The sequence below is a fragment of the Bubalus kerabau genome, chromosome 3 (assembly GCF_029407905.1).
Source record: "Bubalus kerabau isolate K-KA32 ecotype Philippines breed swamp buffalo chromosome 3, PCC_UOA_SB_1v2, whole genome shotgun sequence".
Taxonomy (NCBI): Eukaryota; Metazoa; Chordata; class Mammalia; order Artiodactyla; family Bovidae; genus Bubalus; species Bubalus kerabau.
This window is the reverse complement of record NC_073626.1, coordinates 35,196,932-35,223,720: the sequence shown is the minus strand read 5'-3', so window position 1 is coordinate 35,223,720 and position 26,789 is coordinate 35,196,932. Positions and strand designations below refer to the sequence as shown.

Genomic DNA, 26,789 nt, shown 5'->3' with positions numbered 1-26,789 from the left:
TCTCCTGGTGCCCTCCTGCCTCCAGGAGCAGGTAGGGATGATCAAGGAGAAATATGAGCACCGGATGCTGCTGAAGCACATGCCCTCCGAGTTCCACCTCTTCCTGGACCACATCGCCAGCCTTGACTACTTCACGAAGCCCGATTACCAGGTGGGAGCCTGCCGCCCGCTCCTGCACCCCCTTCTCTGTGGGTTGCCGTCTCCAGCACCATCTATCCTGCTGAGGCCCCACGCCCCTGCCGGCTTGGTCCCGAGCACCTCTCCTGCTCTTCCAACTGCACGAAAGAAACTGTTCTCTGCTGTTGTAAACACCAGTCACAGCTCTGATTTATCAAGAGCTCACCCTGCTCTCAGCACTTTTCCTCACTTAATTCATTTAAGCTTTAAAACAAGCCTTTGGCGATATTGCGTGTTCTTCATGTTATTATTCCAGCACTTAATCATTAATGAAACCAAGTGCTTTCAAGGACTTTACATCGAAACTCTGTAGGAGACCAAGTGGGATGATTGTCCCCATTTCACAGATGAGGAAACTGAGGCCTGGTAGCCTGGTGAGGAGCAGGGCAGGGCTCAGGCACACTTGCCTCCAAGTCCAGGGCTCTTTCCAAGGTGCCCTCACCACACTCCAATGGGACCTGCTGACCCTGATCAAAGAATGGGGGAAACAGTGTTCTGCCAGGACCTGCTGTGTGCCAGGCATGGCCACACCCCTCGGGAACACGGATAGTGTCAGGCCCACAGTGGGCCCACAGTAAAGGGGGTCCCGCTAGCAGAGAGAACTGTCTGGAGAGAGAGCTAAGTCAAAGTGGGAACGTCTGGGGGACTGCCACCTCCTAAACCCAGAGACCCGGTTGTTGGCAGAGATCCCTTACTCGGGTAGTCGGGAGACCATGCCCCTTAGTCCTAACTGAGCCTCATGGGGTCCCTCAGACCACACAGCTTCCAGCACACCCTGTGCTGAGCCCTGTGGCTGGCTGCTAGAAATGTAGAGGCGGCAGGTAGGCCTGTGAACAGTTCAAACTGAGGCTGTGTGGGCGAGGGAATCAGGGAAGGCTTCAGATGGGGGAGAACGGTGGGCTGGGCACTGCAGGCAGACGAAGCATTCTGTGCAGAGGTATGACCCCAGGTGGCGGGTTGGGGAAACTGCTGCTGCGGCGGCGTCCGCTGCACCGGTGGCGATGGCAGAGGAGGCTGGGGACAGGAATGAGCGGGACACACTTCCAAGGGCTCGTGTCCAGCCAGGGGGGCGCTGAAGTCCAGACAATAATTTGCATGCTGATTTGCATATTGTGTGCATGTTTTCATTTAAAATCAATGTGCCCTTCTCCTTCCAATGCCCCCTCTTGGCCCCTCCCTGTCCTGGAAGGCCCCTGTCTTCCCCTCTGCGACCCCAGCACCTGCCCCCTCCCTCCTGGCTAGCCCCCGGGGTCACCGCTCTGTCCTCCCGCCACCCCCGCCCCCTGCAGTTGATCATGTCAGTGTTTGAGAACAGCATGAAGGAGCGGGGCATTGCGGAGAACGAGGCCTTTGACTGGGAGAAGGCGGGCAATGACGCCCTCCTGTCCACGAGCACCTCCACCCCGCCCCAACAGAACACCCGGCAGACGGCAGCCATGTTTGGGTGAGTCTCAGGAGGGGTGATGGCCCTGTCGGGGGGCAGACGACCCCTGCCCCGAGACCTCCCCGACCTGGGAAGCCAACCCTCTCCTCCTCTTCCTACCCGGACGCCACCTGGCTGTCTCTCCTGTTCTCGGTGCTCAGAAGCAGGGCTCTTGAATCCCAGGAAGTCCTACCATGCCTCCACCTTCAATCTGGGGCTGCAATGGACATCCTTATTTGGAGTTCTTGACCTTTCTGGGGAGCAGGGATCCCTGAGTGAGGGTCCCCTGGGGCCCACAGTTTGGTGATCACACATGGCCAGGTCTTGAGCCCCAGCTCTGGGCCCTGTAGGGCTCAGAGAAGAAATTTAATAGCCCCTGACCTCAAAATGCTCTCAGTTGAGTGGAGGATGTTTGTAATCGGTGAGTCGGCGAACTCAGATCCAAGTGAAAAGCACAAAACTGAGTGGCCCAGGGAGGGGCCAGAGTGAGGAGGTCTCCCCTGCTCCACCGTCCCAGGAGTGAGTCAGGGGACCCGCTGGGGAGACTCAGCAGGACTTGGCGGCGCACGTGCTGCCAGTTCTGTGACGACATTGCTCGAGGAACTCCAAAGTGATTCTTTCTTTAGACCCATTTCCTAATCCCCAGGGCTTCCCAGGTGGTGCTAGTGGTAAAGAAACTCGCCTGCCCGCGGGTTTTACCCCTGGGTCGGGAAGATTCCCCTGGAGAAGGAAATGGCAACCCACTCCAGTATTCTTGCCTGGAGAATCCCATGGACAGAGGAGCCTGGCGGGCTACAGTCCATGGGGTTGTATGGAGTCAGACATGACTGACGCGACTTAGCAGGCACATACGCCTAGTCTCGAGGAATCAGGACAGCAAACTGCAGTAGGGAGCTGGCAGGGCCACAAAGCAGCGAATCTCCTAAATAAACAGAGCCAGGTGGTGCTGTAGCCCGCCTCCAAGCCTCTGCCCACCGAACCCACCTGAGGGTACCATGGTCCCAGAGGGTCTATGAACCAGAGATGGAGCTGGGCCTATGGACGCCCCCAACCTGCCGGACCTCTCCTGTGCCCCCGCCCAAGGGTGATGGGTGGTCTCCAGGGCTAGAGGAGAGGGCAGCCCCCCACCAGCCTTGCCCACGGCCCCCTCCTGGCCTCCACAGGGTGGTCAACGTGACGCCAGTGCCTGGTGACCTGCTCCGGGAGAACACCGAGGACGTGTTGCAGGGCGAGCACCTGAGCGACCAGGAGAATGCACCCCCGATCCTGCCTGGTCGGCCCCCTGAGGGACTGGGTCCCAGCCCCCACCTTGTCCCCCACCCTGGGGGTCCTGAGGCTGAAGTCTGGGAGGAGACGGATGTCAACCGGAACAAACTCCGGATCAACATTGGAAAAGTAACTGCAGCCAGGGAGGGCGACATGGGTGGCCTTCTCCCCCTGCCCCCTTGCTCCCCACCCGTGGGTCCCTCTCCCCAGCCACCTGCCTGGTCGCCCTGCCTCCTTGGCCTGACGCCCTCCTGGGATCACTGGCACCCAGCGCTCAGACCTCCTGCTCCCTCCTTCGCCCTGAGAAAACCACAGCCCCACAGCCGCCCCATCAGCCCCAGCTCATGGGACTCCCCTCTCCTGCAGACCCCCGCTGTGGTGGAGGAGGAGCAGAGCCGTGGTGTCGGGGTCCCCAGCTCCCCGGTGCGGGCTCCCCCAGACTCACCGACAACCCCAGTCCGTTCTCTGCGCTACCGGAGGGTCAACAGCCCTGAGTCTGAGAGGCTGTCCACGGCAGACGGGCGGGTGGAGCTGCATGACAGGAGGTGGGTCTGGAGCCAGGGGTGTGATCCAGGGCCCCTGGTCCCCCCCTACCCCATCAGCTTCTCACAGCTGGTCTGGAGGAAGGGCAGTTTCCAGACAGAGGTGGGGGACCCTGGAAGGGTTATGAGATTTACACTTGGGACTGGGGACTCGGTTAGAATCAGTGACCAGCCCTGGAGAGGGTGTGGGAGTGTAGAGGGCCCAGCTTAGGCCACGAAGGGGCGTGGGGTGGGGGGCAGGCATAGGAGGAGGTGAAGGCTGAGATGGTAGGTGGGCGTGCTTCCAGAACCTCTTTCCCTAGGGACTAATTACAGAGGCCTCAGAGCAACTGGGGAAGCTTCCTCCAGCTCCAGCGGAGGGGCCTGGAGAAGATTCAGCGGGTGTTGGGGGTGTTTGAGGAGGAGACAGACCAAGCTTTGGGGATCAGGGCTTGGGAGTCTGAATGTCAGGGAGGGAGGAGGGACCTGGTTGATGTGAGGGAGTGTTGGGAGAGTTGAGAGCCAAGGTGAGCCTTTAGGATGTGGGATGAGAGTGGCTGGTGGAGCTTGGACCAGGGCCGGATCCTCATCTGGTGGGTGGGACCACCTCGGGTGGAGAGACTACCCCACCTCCCTTGGTTTGGGGTGGGGCTTTACAGCAAGGTGGGGGCCTTCTCTGCACCAGGAAAGGAGTTGCTGCCCGAGGCCCAGCCCCGGGGCAGGGGGTCTTGTTCACACCCCTATCCCCTCCTGCCCCACCTCAGCCACCATCCCCGCTCTGGATTCTGCCCCAAACTGCGCTCCACCTCCAGGACGGGCACAGTGCCCCTCTGGGGTGCTCAAGACAGGGCAGCCCTGTGCCAATCCCTCTGGTGACCCCAGGACGGAGGGACGCAGGCCCTGTCCTGAGGGAGCCGTCAGCCCTTACACACACACTCATATCCACAGACACTCACACTCTTACAGGTTGAATCCCAGGGACAGAAGACCACATTTTCCTCCCAGTAGCCCAGAAGGTTCAGGAAACAGGAAGGAGTGAGGAAGGGCAGTTTGGAAGGGAGATGAGTGGAAGAGGGAGGTGGGAAATGCCCTGAGCAAAGACAGTCCTGGAGAACACCTTGGTCTGGCCCAGAGTGAACGCTTGTTTGAGGGGAGGAGAGGGTCAAGGGGAGATTTTCTGGAAGGGAAGGGCCAGGATCTCAAGCAGGGTGGAGGGTTGGGGGGCTCTGGGGCACGAGGGAGCAGGAGAGTGTATGAAGCAGATGGGATCAGGGTGTGCCCCTCCCTGCTTGTTTCAACCACCCCCCACCCCATCTTCAGCCTCTCTCTCCTTCATGTCCATCAAAACAAGCCATGCTCTTGGGAAAGCAAGTGACGTCAGCCACTTAAATGGGAGTGTGAATGTAAGACCCGGTGACCTTCCTTTGTTTTTTTTTTAAGTTTATGAACAAATCGATAAAAATGCTGTGCAGATTAGTGTTGGCAGAACCCACATAGGCCAGGGTGGGAGGATGCTGAGAAAGGCCGACAGGAGGCTTTGATCTGTACCACTCCCCTCACAGGCTCGATGCTGGGGGGTGGATGGCAGTCAGCCCCCTACCCACAGCCTGAGTGTGAGTTCTCCGCGGTTCTCAGCAGGGCACCCTGGAATGTGGGGGAGGACAGTTCTTCCTTGTGTAGCATTCCTGAAGAATATCCTCACCTTGGGGCTGGTAAACCCCAGTTGAGAACCTCAGCAAGCCATGTGAGATTCACAGCACAGGTTAAGATAACAACAAAAGAGATGTCCCCAGGTAGAATCAGTGTCCCAGAGGCAAAAGCCAGAGGGGACCCAGCCCCTGTCTGGCAGAACTCATCGCCTCCTGGGGCGGCAGACTCATAAACACACACATGCTCTGACGTGAGGGGACAGAGGCAGCCCTGGGAGGGCAAACTAGCCCCCCATCATGCAGGAGGGAACAGCTCCCTATGGGAGTTGACACCGAGCTGGGGTGGACAGCTCAAGGTGGAAGGGCAGGCCGTGTTGGGGGGAGGCGCATTTATAAAGGCACAGAGGAAAAAGCAGGTGACTTTGAGATGGGTCTGGCTAGGGGAAATGGGAAACAGGGCCTCTGTCTGGCTGCCAGGGGCCTTGAATGCCAAACTAAATCATGTGGACTTTGTCCTGGGCTGGTAGGGGGGCTGTCACTGGAGTTTATTGGAGGAGGTGCAACCAGCCAGGTAGGCCTGAAGGGTGGTGGTAGAAGAGGCCAGAAAACCATCAGCACACTCGAGGGCAGGTGGGTGTGTTTGTCTTGGGCACATCGGGTGCAAGCCTGGGTCGGGTGGAAGCCCTGGCTGGGCAAGCATCAAGTTATCTTTAGGAAGATCCAAATTTCTGGGAGTGCTCTGGAGGGCAGTGTTCCTTGAGCCCAAGAATTTTACTTACTGCTTGTTTAGATTCCTGGAACATAGTAAGCATTCAAAAATGTGTGTTGAATGAATGCGTGAGCTCTTTGCAAGGACTGAGGTTGGAGGGTGGCAACCCAGGAGGTGGCTGAGCCTGGCCCGGGGTGGGAGAAGGCCAGAGTCAGGAGGTCCCAGGCATACGGCTCCACCTTGGGGTCCTTGGGGACCCAGAGAGGCCGGGCACTGAGCCCCACGTGGGGTGGCTTTGCAGGTCACGGATGGATCTGCCTGGCTCACCCTCGCGGCAAGCCTGCTCCTCGCAGCCAGCGCAGATGCTGTCAGTGGACACAGGCCACGCCGACCGGCAGGCCAGCGGCCGCATGGACGTGTCAGCCTCTGTGGAGCAGGAGGCCCTGAGCAATGCCTTCCGCTCGGTGCCACTGGCCGAGGAGGAGGACTTCGACAGCAAGGAGTGGGTCATCATCGACAAGGAGACGGAGCTGAAGGACTTCCCCCCGGGGGCTGAGCCTAGCACGTCGGGCACCACGGACGAGGAACCCGAGGAGCTGCGGCCGCTGCCCGAGGAGGCCGAGGAGCGGCGGCGGCCAGGGCCAGAGCCTGCCGTCCGGCCCCGGGGACGCGGCATGCACACGCTGGCCGAGGAGGACCTGCGGCTGACGCCCGCCCAGCCCCCGCCACCCCAGCTGAGCCAGGCCGATGGCCGGTCAGAGACATCACAGCCCCCCACGCCTGGCAGCCCTTCCCACTCTCCCCTGCACTCTGGACCCCGCCCCCGACGGAGAGAGTCGGATCCCACTGGCCCGCAGAGACAGGTAAGGCTGGGCTTGCACCCCACTCCCCACCCCTGACGCCCACAGTCCTGGCGTGCAGCTGAGAGTGCTCCCGTATGCTCCCTGGGGGCTGCCGGCTAGCACCCAACGGTTGCAGCCGTGATGAAGGGAGGCAGGTTTAAGGGTCTGCAAGCATGATTGTGGGGGGCAGGGTTCTGAGTCGAGTCTCGCCTTCGGGGCAGTGTCAGCCAGGTGACAAAACAGGAGAAAGACCTCCCAGAGCACGGGGACAGGGTGTGCAAAGGCCCAGAGGTGGCAATCAGAAACACTGATCGGCGGGTTGCAGCAGACGAGGCTGCGAGCTGGGTCCCGGGGCCCCGTCCAGGAGGGCCTTGGCCTTGGTGCTGGATTCTGAAGGCTTGGTGAGCCACTGAGAGGACAGAGGAGCCTGGCAGGCTGCAGTTCATGGGGTCGCACAGAGTTGAACACAGTGGAAGCAACTTAGCACGGCACGGCGTGGCAGGCTTTTAAGCAGGGGTGCAACATGATGCCATTGATACTTTTGAAGGGTCCCTCTGGCTGCTGTGTGGAAAATGGATTGAAGGGGCACAAACCTATCAGTAGGAAGGCCACAGGGCAGACACCAGCAGGAGAGCGCCCTGGGGGCATGGAGCAGGGAGGGGACTCTGAATGTGGGGCAGGGTGGATGGAGCCTGGGGGTGTTGGGGAGAGGATCAAGGGAGTCGCTGCTGACACGGGGCGTTCTGGGTGGGCAGCGGAACTGTCACTGAATGGTTTCAAAGGGAGCATCAACTCAGATTTGGATGCAATGACCTCATGGTACCTGGGGGATGTCCACTGTGGAGGCACTGGGGTTCAGGAGAGAGATCTCAGTGAGAGAGATGGATCTGGGGATCTCGTAGTCCACAGGAGTGGGTGGTGTCACTCAAGAGGACTATGTGGAGTGGGGAGAGCCCAGGGTGAAGGCAGAGCTGGGATTCACACCTTGAAAAAGAGTGAGACGAAGGGGCGAGAACACCCGGGGAGAGGGCTCCCTGAGTCGAGAAGGAGCTTGCTGAAGAGGGGTGAGGGCAGCGGGGGGTGTGCTGGGTCAGAGCAGGCACTGTGCCGAGGGTGAGCTCTGAGAGCCAGGATGTCGGACAGTGATGGGGAGGGAAGGAGCCAGGGCAGGGGGGGACCCTAAACCGGACACAGGGGCCGGCATGTTGGCAGCCCTGGGAGGACCCGGTCAGGTTGCCGTGGTGCCTTCTCGTGTGGGAGGCCTAAGGGATGAGACAGGATGGGCAGAGAGAGGCCTGGTGGTGGCTGTATCATAAATGCTGGGGTGAGGGGCCGCAGCACATTTCATGGTATTCTGGGTTTTTTTTTTTGCAAATATGGGGTGTCCGAACAGGCAGAAGGTCCCTGGCCTGCTTGGGTTTCTCTGTGTGGTGCAGAGACTGACCTCTGACCCAGGAAGTGGCTCCACCACTCACCCTGGGTGCTGACTGGGGTCCATGTCCCCTCAGAGGACTGGGGAGAGCCAAGGAAGTGATGCTGGAGGGCTCAGGGCCCACGTGCGTTCCCTTCGACTGTCCCGTGTGGGGGCCTGCACATGGGAGGCTCTGGGAGACACCAGGTGCAGGGCCGGTTCCACTGAGTGCTCAGATCGGGAGGCCTGGCCAGGAGACCCCGGTGCCCCAGAGGAGGCGGCTCCAGACAGGACTGTCTTCAGGCCCCATCCCGGTGTGTAGAAGAGACAGTCTCTAACCTGAGATCCTGAGACTGTACGTCCTGGCCTTGTCCTGGGCACTGGAAAACTGGAGGCTCAAAAAATGGGGACCATGAGCCCCCACCCTGAGAGGTCCTAGCCAGCCTGAGTTGGAGGCTCAGCCAGGGCAGGGCTTGGGCAGCATGGCTATGTTGCTGACCCGGGCTCTGTTCCCATCAGAACCAGCACTGGGTAAGCAGGAGGTGGAGCAGGATCCGTCTGGGCTCCCTTGATCCCCTCTCATTCATTCATCACCTCATCATTCCACACCTACTGCGCCTCTGTATCAGAGACCAGAGGTGTCAGAGATCAGACACACAACAGGCTGGGCCCTTGGGAGGTGCAGAGTCTAGGAAGGGGGACAGATGGTGGTGGTGTGTGTGGGGTGGAGAAAAAGCCCAGAATTAAAGTCAGGAGGCCGAGTTCAGGACCTGGGCCCTTCTAGTCTCTTCCTGGTGACTGTCTCAGAGTTGTGCAGCTGAGCCATCTGGGAGGCTTTTCTCACCTTCAGATGCCTCCCTGGTCCTAGGAGTCAGCCTCACTTTGGGGAATTCCAGCCAAGGGGGTGAGATTTGGGGGAGCAGATGCAGGCCTGCTGTATGGTCAGTCTTGGGCTCAGGTCCTGCTGGTGGCAAGGATGGGCACTGCCTGTCTCAGTGAGCAATGGGGTCGTGTGAGTCTGGCCGGGGTGTTAGGTTGTGCGGGCCTTGGTTTCCCCACAGTGCACAGAAGCAAGCTTGCGCAGCATTCTACAGCCGCGTGTGTGCTCTTCTGTGTCAGCTTACCCAAGAGTGTGCAGTGGTGTGTGGGTGTGTCCGTGTGTCCGCGCACACACATGTGGGTGCACTTTCAGAGTGTGGAGAGCGTGTGGTGTGTGGAGAACCCCAGACGTCTACAGTGTCCCAGCTGGCGGGGTAGTCGCCACAGTGATGGTTCTAATGCGAATAAACAGCAGCGCTGCTCCTGAGCTTCTGTATTCTTCCCACGTAACCCTCACAGCGACACAGTGCAGAGGCCACCCCTGCTTACAGGGTGAGGAAGCTGAGGCTCAGAGCAGCTAAGTGTGTAGCCCTGGGTCACCAGCTGCTAAGGGGTAGAAGTGGGATTTGAATCCAGCCAGCTGGCTCCAGGGCTGTGCTCGGAGCCACACAGTCTGAGGGCTGTGTGTTTAAAAGAGGATCAGGGGCTTCCCTGGCGGTCCAGTGCTTAGGCATGTTCACTGCCAAGGATGCAAGTTCGATCCCTGGTCGGGGAACTAAGATCCCACAAGCCATGCAGTGCAGACAAAAAAAAAAAACAAAAACAAAAACAAGGCTGAATCTGGGACTTCCCAGGTGGTCTAGTGGTTAAGACTCTGTGCTCCCACTTCAGGGATGCAGGTTCTGTCTCTGATTGAGGAACTAAGAACCCGCAAGCCACGGGACAAAAAGAGAGAGAGGAACAAACAGACCAGAGAGCAGATGGTTTGTGCAGGGTCAGAGAGAGCCTTTGTGGTGCGTGGGTGTCTGTTCGTGCTGCGTGTGCACACATGTGTGTGCCTGCTGGCTGGGCCATGGCAGCAGGTGTGCCTGTGGGCATGTAGGTATCTCTGTGTGTGTCTGGGTGTGAGCACGTGGGGCAGGACAGGTGTTGTCCAGCGTTTCAATGTAGCAGGGTGAAGCCTAGCCCTTCCTTCGCCGAGGGCAGGGGAAGAGGGAGGGGTGGACTGGCATATTTTTTTCCTTCTTTTGGTCTGGAAAGAGTCTTGAGCCTGGGTGAGGTCTCCACACCTGACTGCACATGGAATCACAGTTTGTGGACCTCCCTGCATCCTGTAACATAACTAGATTAAGTGGCTCAGGGCAGGCAGGAAGTCCCTTCAGGGACCCCACCCTACAACCTTTGTGCAAGGAAGCCCCTCCGAGTCCCAGCTGCATCTGCTCGGGGTCTGATGTGTGAACTTCCTCCTAAAAGCAATCTTTAAAGATAGGGACACTTGCACGTCCCCATGGGGAGTAAGGACAAGGATAGTGTGGAACCAGGCAGTCTTAGAGCATCTGTTGTTCTTTGGTGTGCGTACCATGACCCTTGAATGTTTTTTTCTTACACACACCTTCATTTCTCCTCTCTGGAATTCACCGTGCAAATCAGAAGTGTCCGGGAAAGCTAGGCCATAGGGGAGGGCAGTGGACAGAGTGTGGGATCTAGGGGAGGGATGTTTACCCTCCTTTACCAGTTGTCTCTGGCTGATAACCCAGCGGGTCAACATTTCCTGAGGGCATGGACATTTGTTTGGCAGCCCCTAGAGCATTTCCCTGCCACGTGTGCAAGGGGCTGGGGGACAAAGATGAATCAGGCTCACAGGCAAGGGGGTAGGCTGAGGATGCAAAGGTGGAGACGGTGTTTACACTCAAGGGGCCACAGGGACATAACGGCGGACTCTTGTCTGCTCGGAATGGAGCCAGCTTGCCAGAAAAGCTGGGGTGGCTTCACGGGTGTGACACTTCAGCTGGGCATGGAGGACGGGGAGGTGGCCACAAGTGGTGCCTGGCCTGAAACGGCAGGATGTGCTGGAACTAGGTCCCTTTGGCAGCTGACCAAACTCTGCCTGAGGTGCTGAACTGGAGCCCCTGACATGTGCTTTGAGAAGGGTGTGAGCAATGGTGGGTGCCACTGGCCCTTGGTATCACCACGTAGGCCGATGGACACCTAACCCTCAGTGCAGACAGGACTAGCTCAGAACGATCCTAGACTTGGCCACGAAGAAGCAGGAGGGGAAACCATGGTGAGGCCAGTGAGTGTAAGGCGAGCCACAGCATATCCTTTCTCCCCCTTTCTGCGCCAGGCCCCTGGACCCCCCACTCAGTGGCCGCGGGGCACCCTCCTCCTCAGCCCTTTAGCAGCTGGCCCAGCCAGTCCTCACTGCACCACCTAAAGCTTTGTAAACTGGCCTCTGTCCCAGGAAGAGCTTGAGGTCAGGATGGGCAAGGTCAGATGACAGCAAGTCATTGTTCCTGTCCCTACATGCCCGGGACACGGAGCCCATTTTCTCTTTTCCCTCTGAGGGCATGAGAGCAGCAGGGCATGGGGTGGCCAGGTGACGCGGCCAAGCCCTGTAATGTCTCTCAACTTTAGACAGGGAAAAGCTGCCTGGGAGAAATGACTTCAACTGGCTCCTCCATCTCCCAACCCTCTAAATTCTTTCTTCATTCTTGAGAGTGATAAACAGCTCACGTGACACAGCATTTACACCATGGCCAGCACCATTCAAAGGGCTTTGCATATTATAACACCTAATCCTCATAAGAAGAGTCTTGGGAAACCGTAGTTACCCCCATTTTACAGATGAGAAAGCTGAGGCATGAAGTAAAGTAACTTGCTTGAGGTCACCCAGGTACTAAGTGGTGGAGTTGGAATTCAAACATGTTGTCGGACTTCAGAGTCCTTCCCTTCTGCCACCTCGTCACTGAGACTCTGAGCATGGGGGCAGGGCTGTCATCGCAGAGGGCACTTAGCTGGTATTCTCTCGACCTCATGAAGGGCGCAGAGTCCAGCTGGGGAGACAGATGGTGCACAGATGCCAATACATTTTAGAGCTGTTTTTCCAGGGGGAGGGGGCAGGATTTCCCCAGCCCAGAGGGAACTCCAAGCTATATAGAGCTAAGCCAGGAAGGCTTCCTGAAGAAGGTGAGTGAGCAAGGTCTCCAGGAGGAGACCATGGTATGAGGAGGAGGCGGGGGAAGGGCGTTGGAGGCCGGAGCCTAGGTGGTGAGGCAGAACGGGAGGGTCCGGACCCTGCCCACTTGCCCGCGACGCCGGCGCCGCAGGGGCTGTCAGCGGTGGGTGGCCCCCGAGACGGAGCTGTCGATCGAGTCTGTGCCTGACACCTCTTTTCCCTCCACTCTTTTGGTCTCTTTCAGTTGGAGGAGGACAGACTCTCGGGGCACTCCCTCCCGCGGTACAGCCCCCTGCGACGACTGGCGTCCTCCGTGTTCTCCTCCTCCACGCTGGAGACCGAGCATTACCCTCACCCCGGCGGCGGCGGCTCCTCCGGTTCCCTCATTCAGCGCAGCCGCTCGGCGGAGAGCAGCCCCGTGCGGGCGCCCCACCGGCGCCACGCGCCCCTGGCCGCCGGCAACCACAGACTCGTGCCCTCGGTGCTCCGCATCTCGCGGTCACAGCTGCAGCAGGTGTGGGCCCGCTTCACCCACAAGACCTAGGCTGGGCCCCCCCCCTCCTGGAGGGGGCAGGTGGGGGGGGGTGGGGAGCAGGCAGAGATGTGGTTCCTTCCCAGGACGCAATAATCACACACTCACACACCCCGACCCTCCCTGTCATGCAATACAGCCCCTATAACGTTGGCCCAAGGTACTGTAACCCCCCACCCCTCACCCCCTCCATCGACTTCCTCTGCTTGGTGCCAGCCAAATGGTGCAGGGAGGGGTGGGGCTGTTGGTGCAGTTTCTGGGACAGGACAGGGGCTCTGGGCTGGAGCCACCAGTGGGTCCAGAGTCCGGTGGAAACCAAGGTGTCAGGGAGAGGCGTGCTGGGTCAGAGTCAGTCTGGGAGGGTGCTTATTCTGTTTAATCTGTGATCTCTTGGCATGGCTGGGCATGGTCCACCCTTGGGGAGGGGATGCCAGGAGACGGTCCCTTTCGGTGTGCTATGTGTCTGTCTCTCTGGGCAGGGCGAGGTGTGTGGCCCTGTGTATGAGATAGGGGCCTGGCCAGCCAGCTTTGGGGTTTGGTGGGAAAGTGCCTCTGTACTCATTGACGTGGGAGGAAGTGGCCCTGTGACCCAGTGAGCCCTTCCCAGGCCACGGTCATGGAGGACAGTGCCCTGCCCTCCTGCATCTCAACCCAGGAGTCCTGGAGCTCAGCCCACTGTAGGCTGCCCCTCCCCTGGGACATATGTTGCCTGGCCCAGCTCCTTAGGAGCTGGGGAGGGACGCACAGGGAGGGGTCTGGGGTCTGCCCCTCAAAGCGAGCTGTGGCCTCGGGGTGATGGGCCCTGCCTAGTAGCAGTGGCAGAGAGGGTGGTTGTTAAGGATGTGAGACCTGTGAGCTCAGGACAAATTCCAGACAGCAGCAGTCCCACTACTGCCCCTCTTAGAGGGTGACTCCTTCCAGTGGGTGCTCAGCCAAGCTTTTTGGTCCCCAGGGGCGTTGGTGAAGACCAAACACCTGGTAGGCTGATCAGAGGGGATCGGAGATGGGAGGGGGATCAGGATGCCAGATTGTGCTTTCTGCCTGTTTCTCAGCACCCAGCCTGTCACTGCAGGGACCCCAAGGTCCTCTGCCTTCACTTCTGCTCATGTCATCCAGCACCTCTGTTCCCCTGGGGAGTGGGGCAGTGGTGAAGATGGCTCCAGGAAGGGCAGGGCCAGTACAGGAAGGGAAGGAGAGGAGGAGGCCAGAAGGCCCGCAAAGTGTTTATTGCAGTAAGGTTGCCTCTGTGTGTGTGCTCGTGTGCTGGTACACTTATGAGCATGAGTGTGGTTATGTATGAGAATGTGTGCATGTGGCAGGGTTGCCATGGATAGATGCTCAGGCTGTGCACTGCACAATTCTAGGGAGTGCCAGTTACATAGCCCCTGATGTGAATGGCACCCACTGAAGTTGCCCAGTGCTGCAGTTCTGTGCAGGTGGGTGTGTATGAGTGTGAGTATGTGTGTCTCTTAGGGAATCAGAAAGATGTTTGTGTAATCCTTGGTAGTTTCCTATGTACCTACTATCATCCTGGCTCCTCTTTCTCCTTCCTTCACTTGATGTCTGCTTCCCTCCCAACTCATCTCCCTTCATCTCCTGTCTCTGGTTCCAGCAGAGGCCTCAGGGCCCCTGCCTCAACCTAAGGGTGCCACAGTCAGTGAACAGTGCCCTGAGCCAAACTGTTCTCATAGGTGGCTCACCCATGTGAGCCAAGCCCATACCCACCTCACTCCTTTCTCCAAAAGGATAGCTTAAGGGTAGCTGGGCCACGAGCACCCTCCCCGTTTGGGAATGGAAGCCAAACTGGGACCCACCTCCATCCTGACTGCTCATTTTTGAACCTCCCCAGGTCCAAGACTCTGTTGCCCTCTGGGCTGTTTTGGGTGGCTCTGCGCCATGTGATGGCAGAAGGCAGAGGAGGAGTCAGGGTAGACCCTTCAAGAAAAGAGAGAAAAATCAAAGCACAAAGTTGGGGGGTGGGATGGCCAGTAGCCCTACTCCCCACCTTCTGGCACTGCCTGCCTCCCTCCCTACTCTCCTCTGGCCCTCTTTCCATCCTCTCTTGCGGGCGGCAAGCAGCAGGGGCTGAAATGAAGGGGAGTCTGTCCACCAGCCACTCCACAATCAGCAGCAGTGGGGGCAGGGCCCCCGCTATATGGGATGAGATGAAACCAAGCCCTCTGTTATCCGGCATTTCCTTCCAGAGGGTTCTACTACCTGACCCTGAGCACAGCTCCCACACCATGACCAGAGCCCTGCGGTACTCTAAGATCCCAAAGTGCCTTGTGACCTATCAAAGATGACGGCACTAGCTTCAGCCTTGATTTAGCATCAGACACGTATTAGGGCTTCCCTGGTGGCTCAGCTGGTAAAGAATTCGCCTGCAATGCAGGAGACCTGGGTTCAATCCCTGGGTTGGGAAGATCCCCTGGCGAAGGGGAAGGCTACCTACTCCAGTATTCTGGCTTGGAGAATTCCATGGACTGTATAGTCCATGGGGTCACAAAGAGTCAGACACAACTGAGCGACTTTCACTTTCACTTCTTCAGTGTTTCCAAAGGTTTTGGAGGTGGGGAATCCTGTTTAGCATTCCCAAAGTAGCTGAATTTTTCAAACACACACACCCCAGAACTGACTATTATGGGAAAGAGTGTGTCCTTTAAAGATCATGACTCAAAACATTTTGTCCTCTGTGGGACATCTTTTTATATGCCCTCCGTAGTGGAGGAGAAACTGTCTTATAAGCCATAAAGCTCTGAGCTAACCAGAAGTGGTCTTAAGACCAGGAAGTGGTCTTGATTTTATTACCTTTTGAGGGTAGCTCTGACTTTTGGAACATCTAAGGCTATTTGAAGCCACGTGTGCTGAAGTAAGTTCATGTGAAGCTCAGCAGACCCCTGTGTGGTTTGGAATCCAGTTGCTTGTCTCTGGGTCCTGGGCTGGGCAGGGAAGCTGTGAACCCAGAGTGTTGTCAAGCTTTTTTCTTAAGGGTTTCCCAAGAAAGATGCCAGAGTGTTTCAAGAAAAGATATCCTGCCTGGGGCAAATGCATAGCCTCCCTGAGGTCAGCTTTGAAAAGGAACAGCACTCTTTATTGTATTAGAAGATGCTATTTTTGTACTTTAAAGTCACACCCTGCATGTAGTGGTGGCTTCCAATTATTAATTAATTTATTTTATTTAACAGTCACTGGCACACAGAGCTTATCATGTGCCAGACAGTGATCTAAGCACTTTACAAAAATAACTCATTTAATCCTAATAGCCTAGGAAGTAGATCCCAGTATTATCTGCATTAAATGGATTAATCAGAATATCTAATTTACAAAAGCATATTAATACCCCCCGCCAATGCCGAATAACTGAGGACTTGTTTGATAGGAGTTTTAAAGTGTTTCAGTCTGTGTTATGGTCTGTTTATTATTTACTGTCCTTACTGGTTGGCCCCTCCTTGCTCTATTGAGGAAGAAGGAAGTTATCTATGAATCAGACTCTCCTTCCTTCTCCATCCCACTGGGCATGGGATGGAGTTGGGGGTGGATAGGTGGTCACTCCAGAGTTCTGGGGTTGGTTGAAATGGCTGGACCTTGTATCTCCAGAGACCCCCCAACCTCTCAGTCCCACATGGCCCCAAGCATGCCCATAGCAGCTCTGGGGATTAGGTGGGTGGAGTAAGAGTTCCAGTGAGAAAGCAGGTGCTTAAAACCCTGTCCTCAGTGGCATGGGTGGGGTCCCTAGGGTCAGGCTCACAGGCAGGGCAGATACTGGCATCCATACCACTGACCATGGAGATTTGAGATGAGTGTCACCAACTCATCTCAACTCATGTCAATAGGAGCCAAGTAGTGTCAGGGAGAGGGCACTTGTGGGGACTGTGGTAAACAAAGGGACCCCCACCATCCTCAGCTCAACCAACTGTTGCCAGTATCTTCTACCTTTAATGTGAAATCTCACTATTTTTAAATATTGGCATCTAATTTTTTAAAAAAACAACTTTTTAAAGAAAAATCACTGTGTGAACTAAACAAAATTGGTTTACAAGCAGAGACCCTGAACTCAGTTTGCAACCTCTCTGAGCAAACTCTCTGAGCCTGAGGATCCCCCTACCCCCGTCTATCCAAAACTGTAAGCACTCAAATGGGACAGTGTTCTTCCCCAGGAACACAAACTGGGTGGCCTTCTTAAGAACAGGCAGCTCACGACCAGTGGGGATGTGTGGTGTGCGCTGTGTGTACATGTCAGTGAGCTCTTGGTGTGTATGCCTAAGTGTGTGTGTGGGCCAGTGGGTTTGTTCATGTTAAGTGGGGTCCTCCTCAAAGGACCAGTATTTTCTCTGTAAGACAGGATCCTAGGATCCTGTCACTGGAAAAATGCACTAGTAAATTCTCGGTAATGAATAGACACCCCCACCCACTTAAGGCAGCTTGGGTCACAGCAATAACCAGTCAATACTCACCACAACCTCTAGCATCCCAATCCCAGCCATCTCCTTTGCAATTCTAGTTGTGGGGGTGGGGGGGGGGCGGGGGGGAAGGAATGGCCCTGCCCAGCATAAGGAGGAAATGGTGGAATCTCTGAGCCATGCTGGTACATTAACCCTTGCTCCCCCAGCCAGGAGGGGCAGGTCCCTTCAATCCCAGGAAAACCTGTGTTCCTCTTTGTGGGGAGTCCCAGGACCCTCCTTTGCTATTTCTCCTTTGCCCTCTTTAGGTCCCCTTTTCTGGGGAGGGGTGGTGCTGTCTTCCCAGGCAGTGGTTGGGAGGTCTAGGCCACTGGGTGAGCAGAGGAGCCGTGGCAGTGTTGGGTGATCAGAGAGGACCATGCATAGGTAGGCTCTGGGGGTCACTGGCTATGGAAGCATAGAGAACGCGACATCCCCTGCTCGGGTTGATTTGGTACCTGAGGATGGAGGCATAGACCTCTAAGGAAAGCCTGAACACCACCCCACCCAACTCCCAAATTCCACTGGATTCCACCCCATAGGGCAGGAATCAGCCCACCCCCATGGGCAGTCCTTGGTAACAAGGAGCGTGGCAGATCACTCTCCTTAAGTTGGGGGGCATGTCCCCAAAGTTTGCATTATTCCTATTAGGGACAGAGGTGCCCCCAGGACTGGTGGGGTCAGCCTCTGAAAATTTTAAAGCATCCTTCTCCCTAAGGGAGAGGCTCCTAGACTGAGGACAACAACCCTCAAACATCCCCAATGGTTTCCCACACCACCCAGTGGGCTTCCCAGTTTAGGGAGCCCCTGGGCCTGAACGGCGACCCCAGCCCTCAAGTGAAGAGTTGAGAAGCCTTGGGGAGGAGGGTCAGTGAAGCCCAAAGGACTATGGAAACCTTCCGAGACCTCCGCTTCCACTTGGTTCCGCCGTGCGTCCCACCACCTACCCTCCCTTTTACCCGGGGTCTGGGGTTCACCTTGCCACGACTAACAGGCTCTCTCTCTGCTATACACACACACACACCCGTAGCTGCGCGCACACTTCATGCACTCTCCGGACAGCAGACTAACGGCCCGGCCCGGGAGAACGCGAGGATCGTGTTTCCGGGCCCCTCTGGCAGGTTTATCACTGTATTGGGACCCCCATCCCCTACATTCCCTTTTGTCCCCGCCCCCGCGGCCGTTGCACCACGAATGTACGTTCCAGTCTTTTTAACTAGCTGCTACGCGGCGTGACCAGGCGACCTCCCGGCCTCCGAGTCCCCCAGCTCGAGCCACGCCGCTCACGTCGCCAGAGTAATCCTCCCGGGCGCCCCCGGGCGTCAGCCTCTGCTCCCCGCCCCCGCCGAGCTGCCTGCTGCTAAAGTCCTTCCCGGGTTCTCGCCCCCCAGCCGCCCGCCGCCTCCCGCCCCGCCCCGCGCTAAGGTTGAGTTGGCTCCCCTCCGCCGGCTCTGGGCCGCCGGGTCCCCGGCCCGGGGTGGAGCGGGACGGGTGTGAAGGCTCGCCCCTCCGTGCTCCAGGGCAGGGTGCTGACTAGGGCTGGGAGAGGGAGCTGGCCAATTCCGGGCTTCAAGAGCCCGGGTCGCCCACACCGGATTCCTGTTACCTCACCGCCTACAGGGCTGCCCCTTCCCCTCCCTGCCCCAAATAAATTGGCCTTGCAATTGGATGCCAAAGAGCCCAGAGTTGAGGGGGAGCCAAGCTTTGAGCCTAAGTCTCTCAGAGCCACCCAACACCCCCCTTTTGACCCCAGCCCCAGCCTCCGTGTCTCCTGCCCCACCCAACTTACACCACAGAGGGCCCTGGGGGTCCCCAAACATGCCCCCACTTCCAGCTCTTCTCTCTCCCCATCCCCGCAAATAAAACTCAGGGACCAACATCTGCTTCCTTTGCACTTGCTCCGTCGACTCCTTCCCCACCCCCACCCCCAGCCACTTGGAGGGGCTTCGGTGGGAGAGGAGTGGGGTTCTGGGCCCTTGTGGCTATCAGTATTTAATGAGGAGAGGGCTGGTCCCTGCCCCGCTGGGAGGTTTGTCTGGTGGGATGGGGGAAGCTCGGCCCGAGGGCCCAGCGCAGCCTTTTCCCTCCAGGGGCCCGAGGAGCCCCCTCCCAGCATTGGGAGGCAGGGATGGGAAGGGGGTTGGCGAGAGGATCCTCCTGGAGGTCCCGAATCCCAGCCTGTTTATTCCTGGGCCTCCCCATCCCATCATAACACCCCGCCCCCCATTTTGTACTGCAATAATACTGTATTATAAGCTTGCACTATTTCCCAACCCTGGCCAGCCATAAGCATGCAAGAAAAACTTCAAAACCACACACGCGCGAAGATGGGACGCTTTTTTTTTTTCTTTCTCTCTCTCCGGGGTGTGTCCTCAGTGTACAGAGTGGCGTCAGGGCCCCCCCTACCCCCACCCTCCAGGGCCCAGGTAGAAGAGCATGCACTGAGCCCCCTGCCCCTAGACTGCGAGTACTGTACAAATCCAACACTTGAAACCGACATGCACACGCGCGGCGCCTCCGGGGTTGGGGGGAGGGGGTAGGACACGGACTCTGCACCCCCGCGCACACGGCCACGCAGGGCGGGTGTGGGGGGCGCCCCGCCGTCAGGTGTCGCTGTGCAAGGGATCTTGTGCCTTTTAAAGTCCCTGTATGTTAATGCAGACAATCCGGAGAGCTTGTGTACTACCAAATTTTGATTAAAGACGCCTTCCAGGAACCTGCGCCTCGCCTGCTTTCTTTCCTCCTCCTCCTTTCTAACCCACCACTTCTGGGGTCGCAGGACTGCGCAGAGGCCAGGGGCTAGTCTTTTGCTGAATCAGAGATGGGGTGGTGGATGAGGGATGGCAAATTTCAGATCAATGGATCCAGCCCCACTCCTACCTTAGCCAGCAGCTAAGACAGGCCAAAGTAGGGAGAGGGAGTTTCAGCCTAGTTGGACTTGAACAACACTTAACTGCTGCGGCTGGCTGGCGGTCTCCTTTCATCCCGAGGAGGGCTTTGGGGGTGGACTCTGGTCTCTGGCCTGACTGGAAATGGCCAGCTTGCTGGAGGGGGGATGGGGAGCCGGAAGGTGATAATCAGTTGTCGGTGGATCAGACAATTATGGCCAAGTGTGCAGTGGGGGTGGGAAGCCAGAATAGCAGAGAACCCTGTGAGGAGACCTCAGGGAGCCTTCTCCTGCTCCCTGTCCCCTGCCCTGATGGGGGGATCTGCAGGAACCTCGGCCTGGGGGAGAATGGTCTGTTGAGGGGAATCAGTGAGAGACTGGATTGTGCAGAACCCAGGGAACTCAGGGCTAGAATACCCTGAGTCAAGCCTAGGTCAAGGAGAGGGTGGACCGAAAGAGGGTCGCAGAGACTGTAGAGATTGCAGAGAGAGGGAGTCAAAGGGGAAGGGGGCTCACCGTCTCACTGTCCCCCACCCCACCCCCACAGGCCTGCAGCCATAGCGCCAAAAGAGGAAGATACTAATATGTTTCCCCTTGGGGCCTAAAGCAAGTGTGGGGGTGAGAAAGGGCAACCCCCAGGGCATTGAGAGGTCCTTGCCCTGGGGCAGCCGGGGCAGGCACTGAGATCTGGGGTCAAGTGTATGAGGATCTGTAGAGACTTAGGGTAGCAGCTGTCTTCCCAGGTCATCTTACCCCTTTCACCCAGATGACTGCCACGGGCCAGGGTGCCGGGTGTGGGTGGCACCCCTGGATGGGGGGTGAAGAGCAGAGGGAGGGCTCTTGGCCTGGCAGATGTGGTTTGAGTGTAGAGACCCAGACAGATGGGCAAAGACTCTGGGAAAGGCAGAGTCCAGCAGAGGAGGTACCCTGCTGACCTCTCATCTCTGTCAGTCTAGGCAGTTATGGCAATGGGAGTGGGGGTTCCTGTGGCGGGGGCGAGGAGGTATGTGCTGGGCAGCTGCTCTGGGGCTGGGGGGCACTGCTGTGAGAGGCACAAAGCCCTCCCCACTGGGCAGTGGGGCGGGTGGGGGGGTGTCAGAGCTCATAGTCCTCTTGTCCCCAGGCAGCCCGCCTTCTTTGACCTTGGGACTGTGGACTGGTGAGTCTGGGCTTGGCCTGGGTCCAGGTCAGAGAGTTGCTCAATGGGTGCTGTGTGCGGATGGGGGTGTGGGGAGTAACCTGTCTCCAGTGTCAATAGTAGGGGAGTCAAGGCTGAGGAGAGTCTGGTTTTGCTGGCGGCAGGGTCAGTTTGGAGTCTGGTCCGTCTGCCTCTGTTCACTTTTCCGGCTGACTGGAGTAAACATGGACTTGGGCTGAGCTCTGCAGCTGACAAGGCCACATGCCTCTGCTCGGGGCTCAGCAGACAAAGGGGGAGGGCTGAGACTTTCATTCTCTCTGAGTGTCTCAGCCCCAAAGGCCTGCCTCCCCTCCTCCCACACCCTCACCGCATCTGCCTTTGGCCCAACTCCATCCGAGTCACCAGGGAGCTGTGAAACAGATTTCTGGGCCTTATCTCTGACCTAGCAGAATCTGCGGAGTAGGACTTAGGGCTCTGTATTTTTAAAAAGCGTCCCCAAATACCGCTGTGCCAAGCAGGCTGGAGAACCATAGAAAGCAAATTGAAATCATACCGTGTCCCTGCCCTGAGAAGGGAGCAGGAAGGTGTGGGCTGCCCTGGATGCTGGCTTCCCCTTGCTGACAGCCAGCACTGTCTCTTCCCTCTGAGGCAGAACAGGGGAGTGTCGCTGCTGTGCCCCTCCCGTGGTGTCCTCAGGCCTGGAGGGCCAAGCACACAGGGGCTGCCCAGGGATCGCTGGCTGATTGAACGGGCACAGGATCACCCGGGTGAACAGGTGAATACTCACTGGACTTAGGCATCCAGGAGAGGCCAGCAAGGGTGAGGGAGGGCTTCCTGCTCTCTGAGGAGGAGGAGGGGTGCCTCCAGGCCTGGTGCTCCCCAAGTTGGAGCCAGATGGAAAGGGGCTCTGAAACAGAAAACCAAGCATGCCCAGGCCAGGGTGACCCTTAGGGTAAATCTGTGTCTTCTCTGAGGTTCACGGCTCTGCTGAGGGGCAGAGGGTCCTGAGTTTCGCCACTTGGGATGGTGAGAGGCCACTGAGGCAGTGGAAAGAATTCTGAGTTCTGGGATGGCCTGACTGGTGTGCCTCTGTGACTCAGGCCTATTGATGCCTCTCTCTAGGCCTCAGTTTCCTAGTCTGATATTATCAGTGATGCCTGATTTCCAGTGGGGATCCCTCATCCCTCCCATGTAATGGAAGGGGAGGGCTTTGAGATGGAAGGGGAGAGGATTCCACCTATGAGCATCTAACGTGGGCACTGTGAGCAGAGGATCCATCCTTTGGATGGGGCTTTTCCAGAGAGATCCAAGAACTGGCCAGATGGCAGGGGCAAAGATCGTTCTAACAGGGATGCCCAAAGAGTAAGAGATGGGCAGGAAAATAGGCTGAGATTCTGCTGAGAAAGAGTGGTTTGGTGGGGTTGAAGGGTACCCCTGCTGAGTAGGATGTATCTGATACTGGGTGGATGGGTTCTGAGCCAGACAGGACTCAGAACACATAATGTGTTTCTCCTGTAACACATAATCAGAACACACTCCGGAGTGTGCTGGGGTCCTGTCTGATGTCTGACACTATCTTGTCTTGCATGAGGAAGGTTATGACAGCTAAGGAGGGGAGAAGTCACAGCCCTGAGCAAAATCTTGGCCTTGTGGATTCCTTCTCCTTCACCTGCCTATGGGCTGAGCACAGAGACCTCAGCTAGAGAGCCTCTTCTTTCCCTGCCTCCATAGGTATGGCATCCAGGAGTTTCTGGGATTGAGGAGGGAGGTAATGATCTTCAAACTAGGGTAAGCCAGAGCAGGGGGTAGGAGGCGGGGGTGGGATGGGGTTGGGAGGGAGCTAACATTTATCAATCCACTGCTATAAGCCAGATCCACTGCTTATATGACCTCGTTTCTGGTCACAGCCTTTGTGGAGTCTGTATTATCCCCATCTCACTTCCTAATCTAGAGACTGCACACTCCATGAAAACAAGGACCAGGTCTGTCTTGTTGATCCACAAATTTACAGCCTCTAACACAGTGGCCAAGACAATAGACATTCAAGGACTTTACACACGCATGAATGAATGAAAAACCCTTAGGAGGCTCACCATTTATCAGGAGAGAGAACCATGTAAAGGCGTGCCTGTGAAATAGAGGGTGGAAAGTTCTGTGAAGGAGGCATGTGGGAAAACAAGGAGAGTGGTGAAGTCTGCTTGGTGGGTGGACAAGAAGCTTTTGGGCAAATGAGCTGTTTGAGCTGGGTGCTGGAAGAAGACTAGGAATTTGTTATGTCAGTAGAGAGAGAGGGATGGACCCCTGGGCAGAGGAAGCTGCCTAGGGAAGGATCAGAAGTATGAGAAAACTGCATTTTGAGAACTGCTGGAACGTAGGCAGGGGAGCAAAGTGAGGTTGGAGCAGAAGGTAGGAGCCAGATCATGGGCTGGGCTGGGGTGGGGTAACGTAGGGAGAGGTGGGGAGGAGTGAGGATGCTCATATGCCAAGCCAAGGATTGGGACTATCTCCAGAGGACTGTGGGGCCCACCATAGGTTTCTGCAGGTTTGAAACAAGGGGAAATGAGATCCGATTTAAGTTTCAGGAAGATCACTTGGGCAGCTGTAGGAAGAACGGATGAGCAATGTAGAATGGGGAAAAAAAATCAGGCCCGTGGCTGGGGAACCACCAGGCAGGACAGGGCTGTGCCCATGGGGATAGGACAACAGACACAGATGTTCAAGAGGAATGCCTGGCAGGACTCCCTGAGAGTCTGGATGGCCCCTGAAGGTGTTGGAGCCCTTCCAGGGCTTTGGGTCTGCAAGGGCTATGTTTCAGAAAACAGAAGCCCTGTGTGTTCAAAAGGCTAACAAAGTCGGTACCATCCCCCCAGGAACAAAGCCATGTCAGCCCTGATGGGGCCTGGTGCTGTGTGGGTGCCCAGGGATGTGTGTGATTGACAAGGGTGGAGCTAGAGAAGACATAGCAGCAGAAGCCCTGGTAAGATGCTCAGGTCTTTTGAGTCTGGAAGGAAGAAGGCTCAGGGGAGATGTGGTAAGAGTCTAGAAAACCAAGAACATTCCATCGCATGGCCAAGGACTCTGCCCAAAACTTCCAAGGGACACAAGTAATCAAGTGAAAAGGAAACTGTCTTTCATAGGTTGGCTGTGACTTTCTAGAGAAGTGTGGACTCAAAATGCAGAGGGCTGGAAACTTCCTGGCTGACAGGCAGGTGGGAACAGGGCTGGAGCTCCAGGGACCTAGCCTGTACTTCACAGGGTGGAGGATGGCCCAAACTTTGCCCGGACAGGTTCTGGTGGCCCTGCGGCCAACTCCCTGGCTACAGAGGAACTATACGCTATGAGGAGGCAGTGAGGGCACCCCAGACACTTGCTGCTCCTCTCTGGACCTAAGGAAGGGTTGATCTGTATGGTGGCTATGATGGCTTGCAGTTGTCATTTTCTTCTGTTGACTGAACTACAGTTGGCTCTGGGTTTCAGGGTACACGTAGGATACAGGAGAGGAGTAGGGGTAAAAGGGAGACTGAGAGATGGAAAAGCCACCGGGATAAAGGCCTGGGACTTCCAGGGGACCTGGAGCATGGAAACAATCATCAGAGATTTATTGAGCAGCTACTAGGTCCCAGGGACCAGCCTAGGCTCCGGGGATGGAACAATGAACAAAACAAGCCTCCGTGCCTGCTCTAGTGGAACTCACACTCTGGCGGGCCTCCAAGACTGGGGGTGCAGTCAGGCCCAGGAGCAGGGCAGTGACCTCAGTGGGTCCCTGTGTATGCCCCTTGCAGGTATTCTCTGTGGCACCCCCGTTTGAGGTGAACGGTCTCCCACGAGCTGTGCCCCTGAGCCTGCCCTACCAGGACTTCAAGAAGGATCTCTCCGATTACCGCGAACGGGCTCGGCTGCTCAACAGGGTCCGGAGGGTGGGCTTCTCGCACATGCTACTCACACCCCCCCAGGTCCCACTGGCTCCTGCTCAGCCTCAAACAAATGGGAAGGAGGAAGAGGAGGAGGAGGAGGAGGAGGAAGAGGAAGAAGAGGAGGAAGAGGAGGAGGAAGAAGAAGAGGATGAGGAGGAGGAGGAGGAAGATGAGGAGGAGGAGGAGGAGGAGGCAGTGGCCCTGGGGGAGGTTCTGGGGCCACACAGCGGCTCCAGCAGTGAGGGCAGTGAGAGGAGCACAGACCGGAGCCAGGAGGGCGCACCTTCCACACTGCTGGCCGACGACCAGAAAGAGTCCAGGGGCCGGGCCTCAATGGCTGACGGGGACCTAGAGCCTGAGGAGGGCTCCAAAACGCTGGTGCTCGTCTCCCCTGGTGACATGAAGAAGTCACCCGTCACTGCCGACCTGGCCCCCGACCCCGACCTGGGCACTATGGCCGCCCTCACCCCACAGCAGGAGCGGCCCCAGCCCACTGGCAGCCAGCTGGATGTGTCGGAGCCAGGCACCCTGTCCTCCGTCCTCAAGTCCGAGCCCAAGCCCCCCGGGCCTGGGGCAGGGCCGGGGACAGGAGCGGTGGCCATGGGGGCAGGGGGAGTGGCAGTCACCTCCTCACCCTTCACCAAAGTCGAGAGGACCTTTGTGCACATTGCGGAGAAAACCCACCTCAATGTCATGTCTTCCGGTGGACAAGCCTCCCGGTCTGAGGAGCTCAGCTCTGGGGGTGAGCTGGGCCTGGAGGTGACCTCTGATGGGAGGGTGGCGGAGGAAGGGGCCTCCGCACACCTGGAGAACGGCATTGCCCTGTCAGGGCTGGAGAGCTGTGTCCCGTCAGCACCCCCGGGGAGTGGCCCCTTGGAGGTGACTGCAGACTCACTGCCCAACGGCCCAGCCCTGGCTGATGGGCCCGCCCCTGTGTCCCTGCTGGAGCCAGGCCCCGAAAAACTGGCCACCATCTCTCCTAGTCGCCACGCCATGCCAGGCCCTCGCCCCAGGAGCCGAATCCCTGTCCTGCTGTCTGAGGAGGACACAGGCTCGGAGCCCTCCGGCTCACTGTCGGCCAAAGAGCGGTGGGGCAAGAGGGCCCGACCACAGCAAGACCTGGCGCGGCTGGTGATGGAAAAGAGGCAGGGCCGCCTGCTATTGCGCCTGGCCTCTGGGGCCTCGTCTTCTTCCAGCGAGGAGCAACGCCGTGCCTCTGAGACTCTCTCAGGCACAGGCTCCGAGGAGGACACGCCTGCCTCCGAGCCTGCAGTGCCCAAGAAAGCCGGGCGGGCAGCTGCCACCCGGAGCCGGATCCCCCGCCCCATTAGCGTCCGCATGCCCACGCCTGCCACAGCCCAGCAGCCCCCCGACAGACCCCAAGGTGCGGCCCCAGCATCTGACACAGCCATCACCAGCAGGTGAGAAACCGCTGCCAGTCCCGGGGTGGGGGGGGGCGGTGGGTGGTGGTGGGGGGGTGGCAGAGGGTGACCACAGAAGGCTTCCTCCAGGGGAGGCTTTTCTGGAGGCAAGGGATACTGATAATTCAGCCACACCTCCCCAACCAAGTCTCTCTTCTGACTTGGGTCCCAGCCCTGGCACTGGGCTCAAAGGAGTGTCTGGAGGGATATCAAGGAGGCAGGCTTGGGAAAGGTTGATGGGGGATATTGGGGTCCACATACAGTCTCTAGTGTGCCACCGGGAATTTAGGCTCAAAGATAAAGGCTAGAATAGTTGGGAGAAAACATGACCCGTATTAATATAAGCACGAATATATAATACAGTAGAATGTAAAGATGAAACATCAGAGAAAGCGTGCAGCAAGCTCTTTTGTTAAAAGCCCGGGTCGGGGGTGGGGGCATGGGGTGGGGGAGGGTGGCCCTTAGA

At 57.5% G+C, this 26,789-nt stretch overlaps 1 protein-coding gene across 1 annotated transcript in view; it reads left to right on the top strand.

Annotated features, from left to right (window-relative positions):
• TTBK1 (tau tubulin kinase 1) overlaps positions 1–26,789 on the top strand; it is a 35,441-nt gene that overhangs the window by 8,075 nt on the left and 577 nt on the right. The window contains exons 8-13 of the mRNA XM_055574676.1: positions 26–151; positions 1,467–1,621; positions 2,764–2,995; positions 3,233–3,411; positions 6,047–6,608; positions 24,771–26,323. Coding sequence (XP_055430651.1) covers positions 26–151; positions 1,467–1,621; positions 2,764–2,995; positions 3,233–3,411; positions 6,047–6,608; positions 24,771–26,323 — 2,807 coding nt within the window. The remainder of the gene's footprint in view (positions 1–25; positions 152–1,466; positions 1,622–2,763; positions 2,996–3,232; positions 3,412–6,046; positions 6,609–24,770; positions 26,324–26,789) is intronic.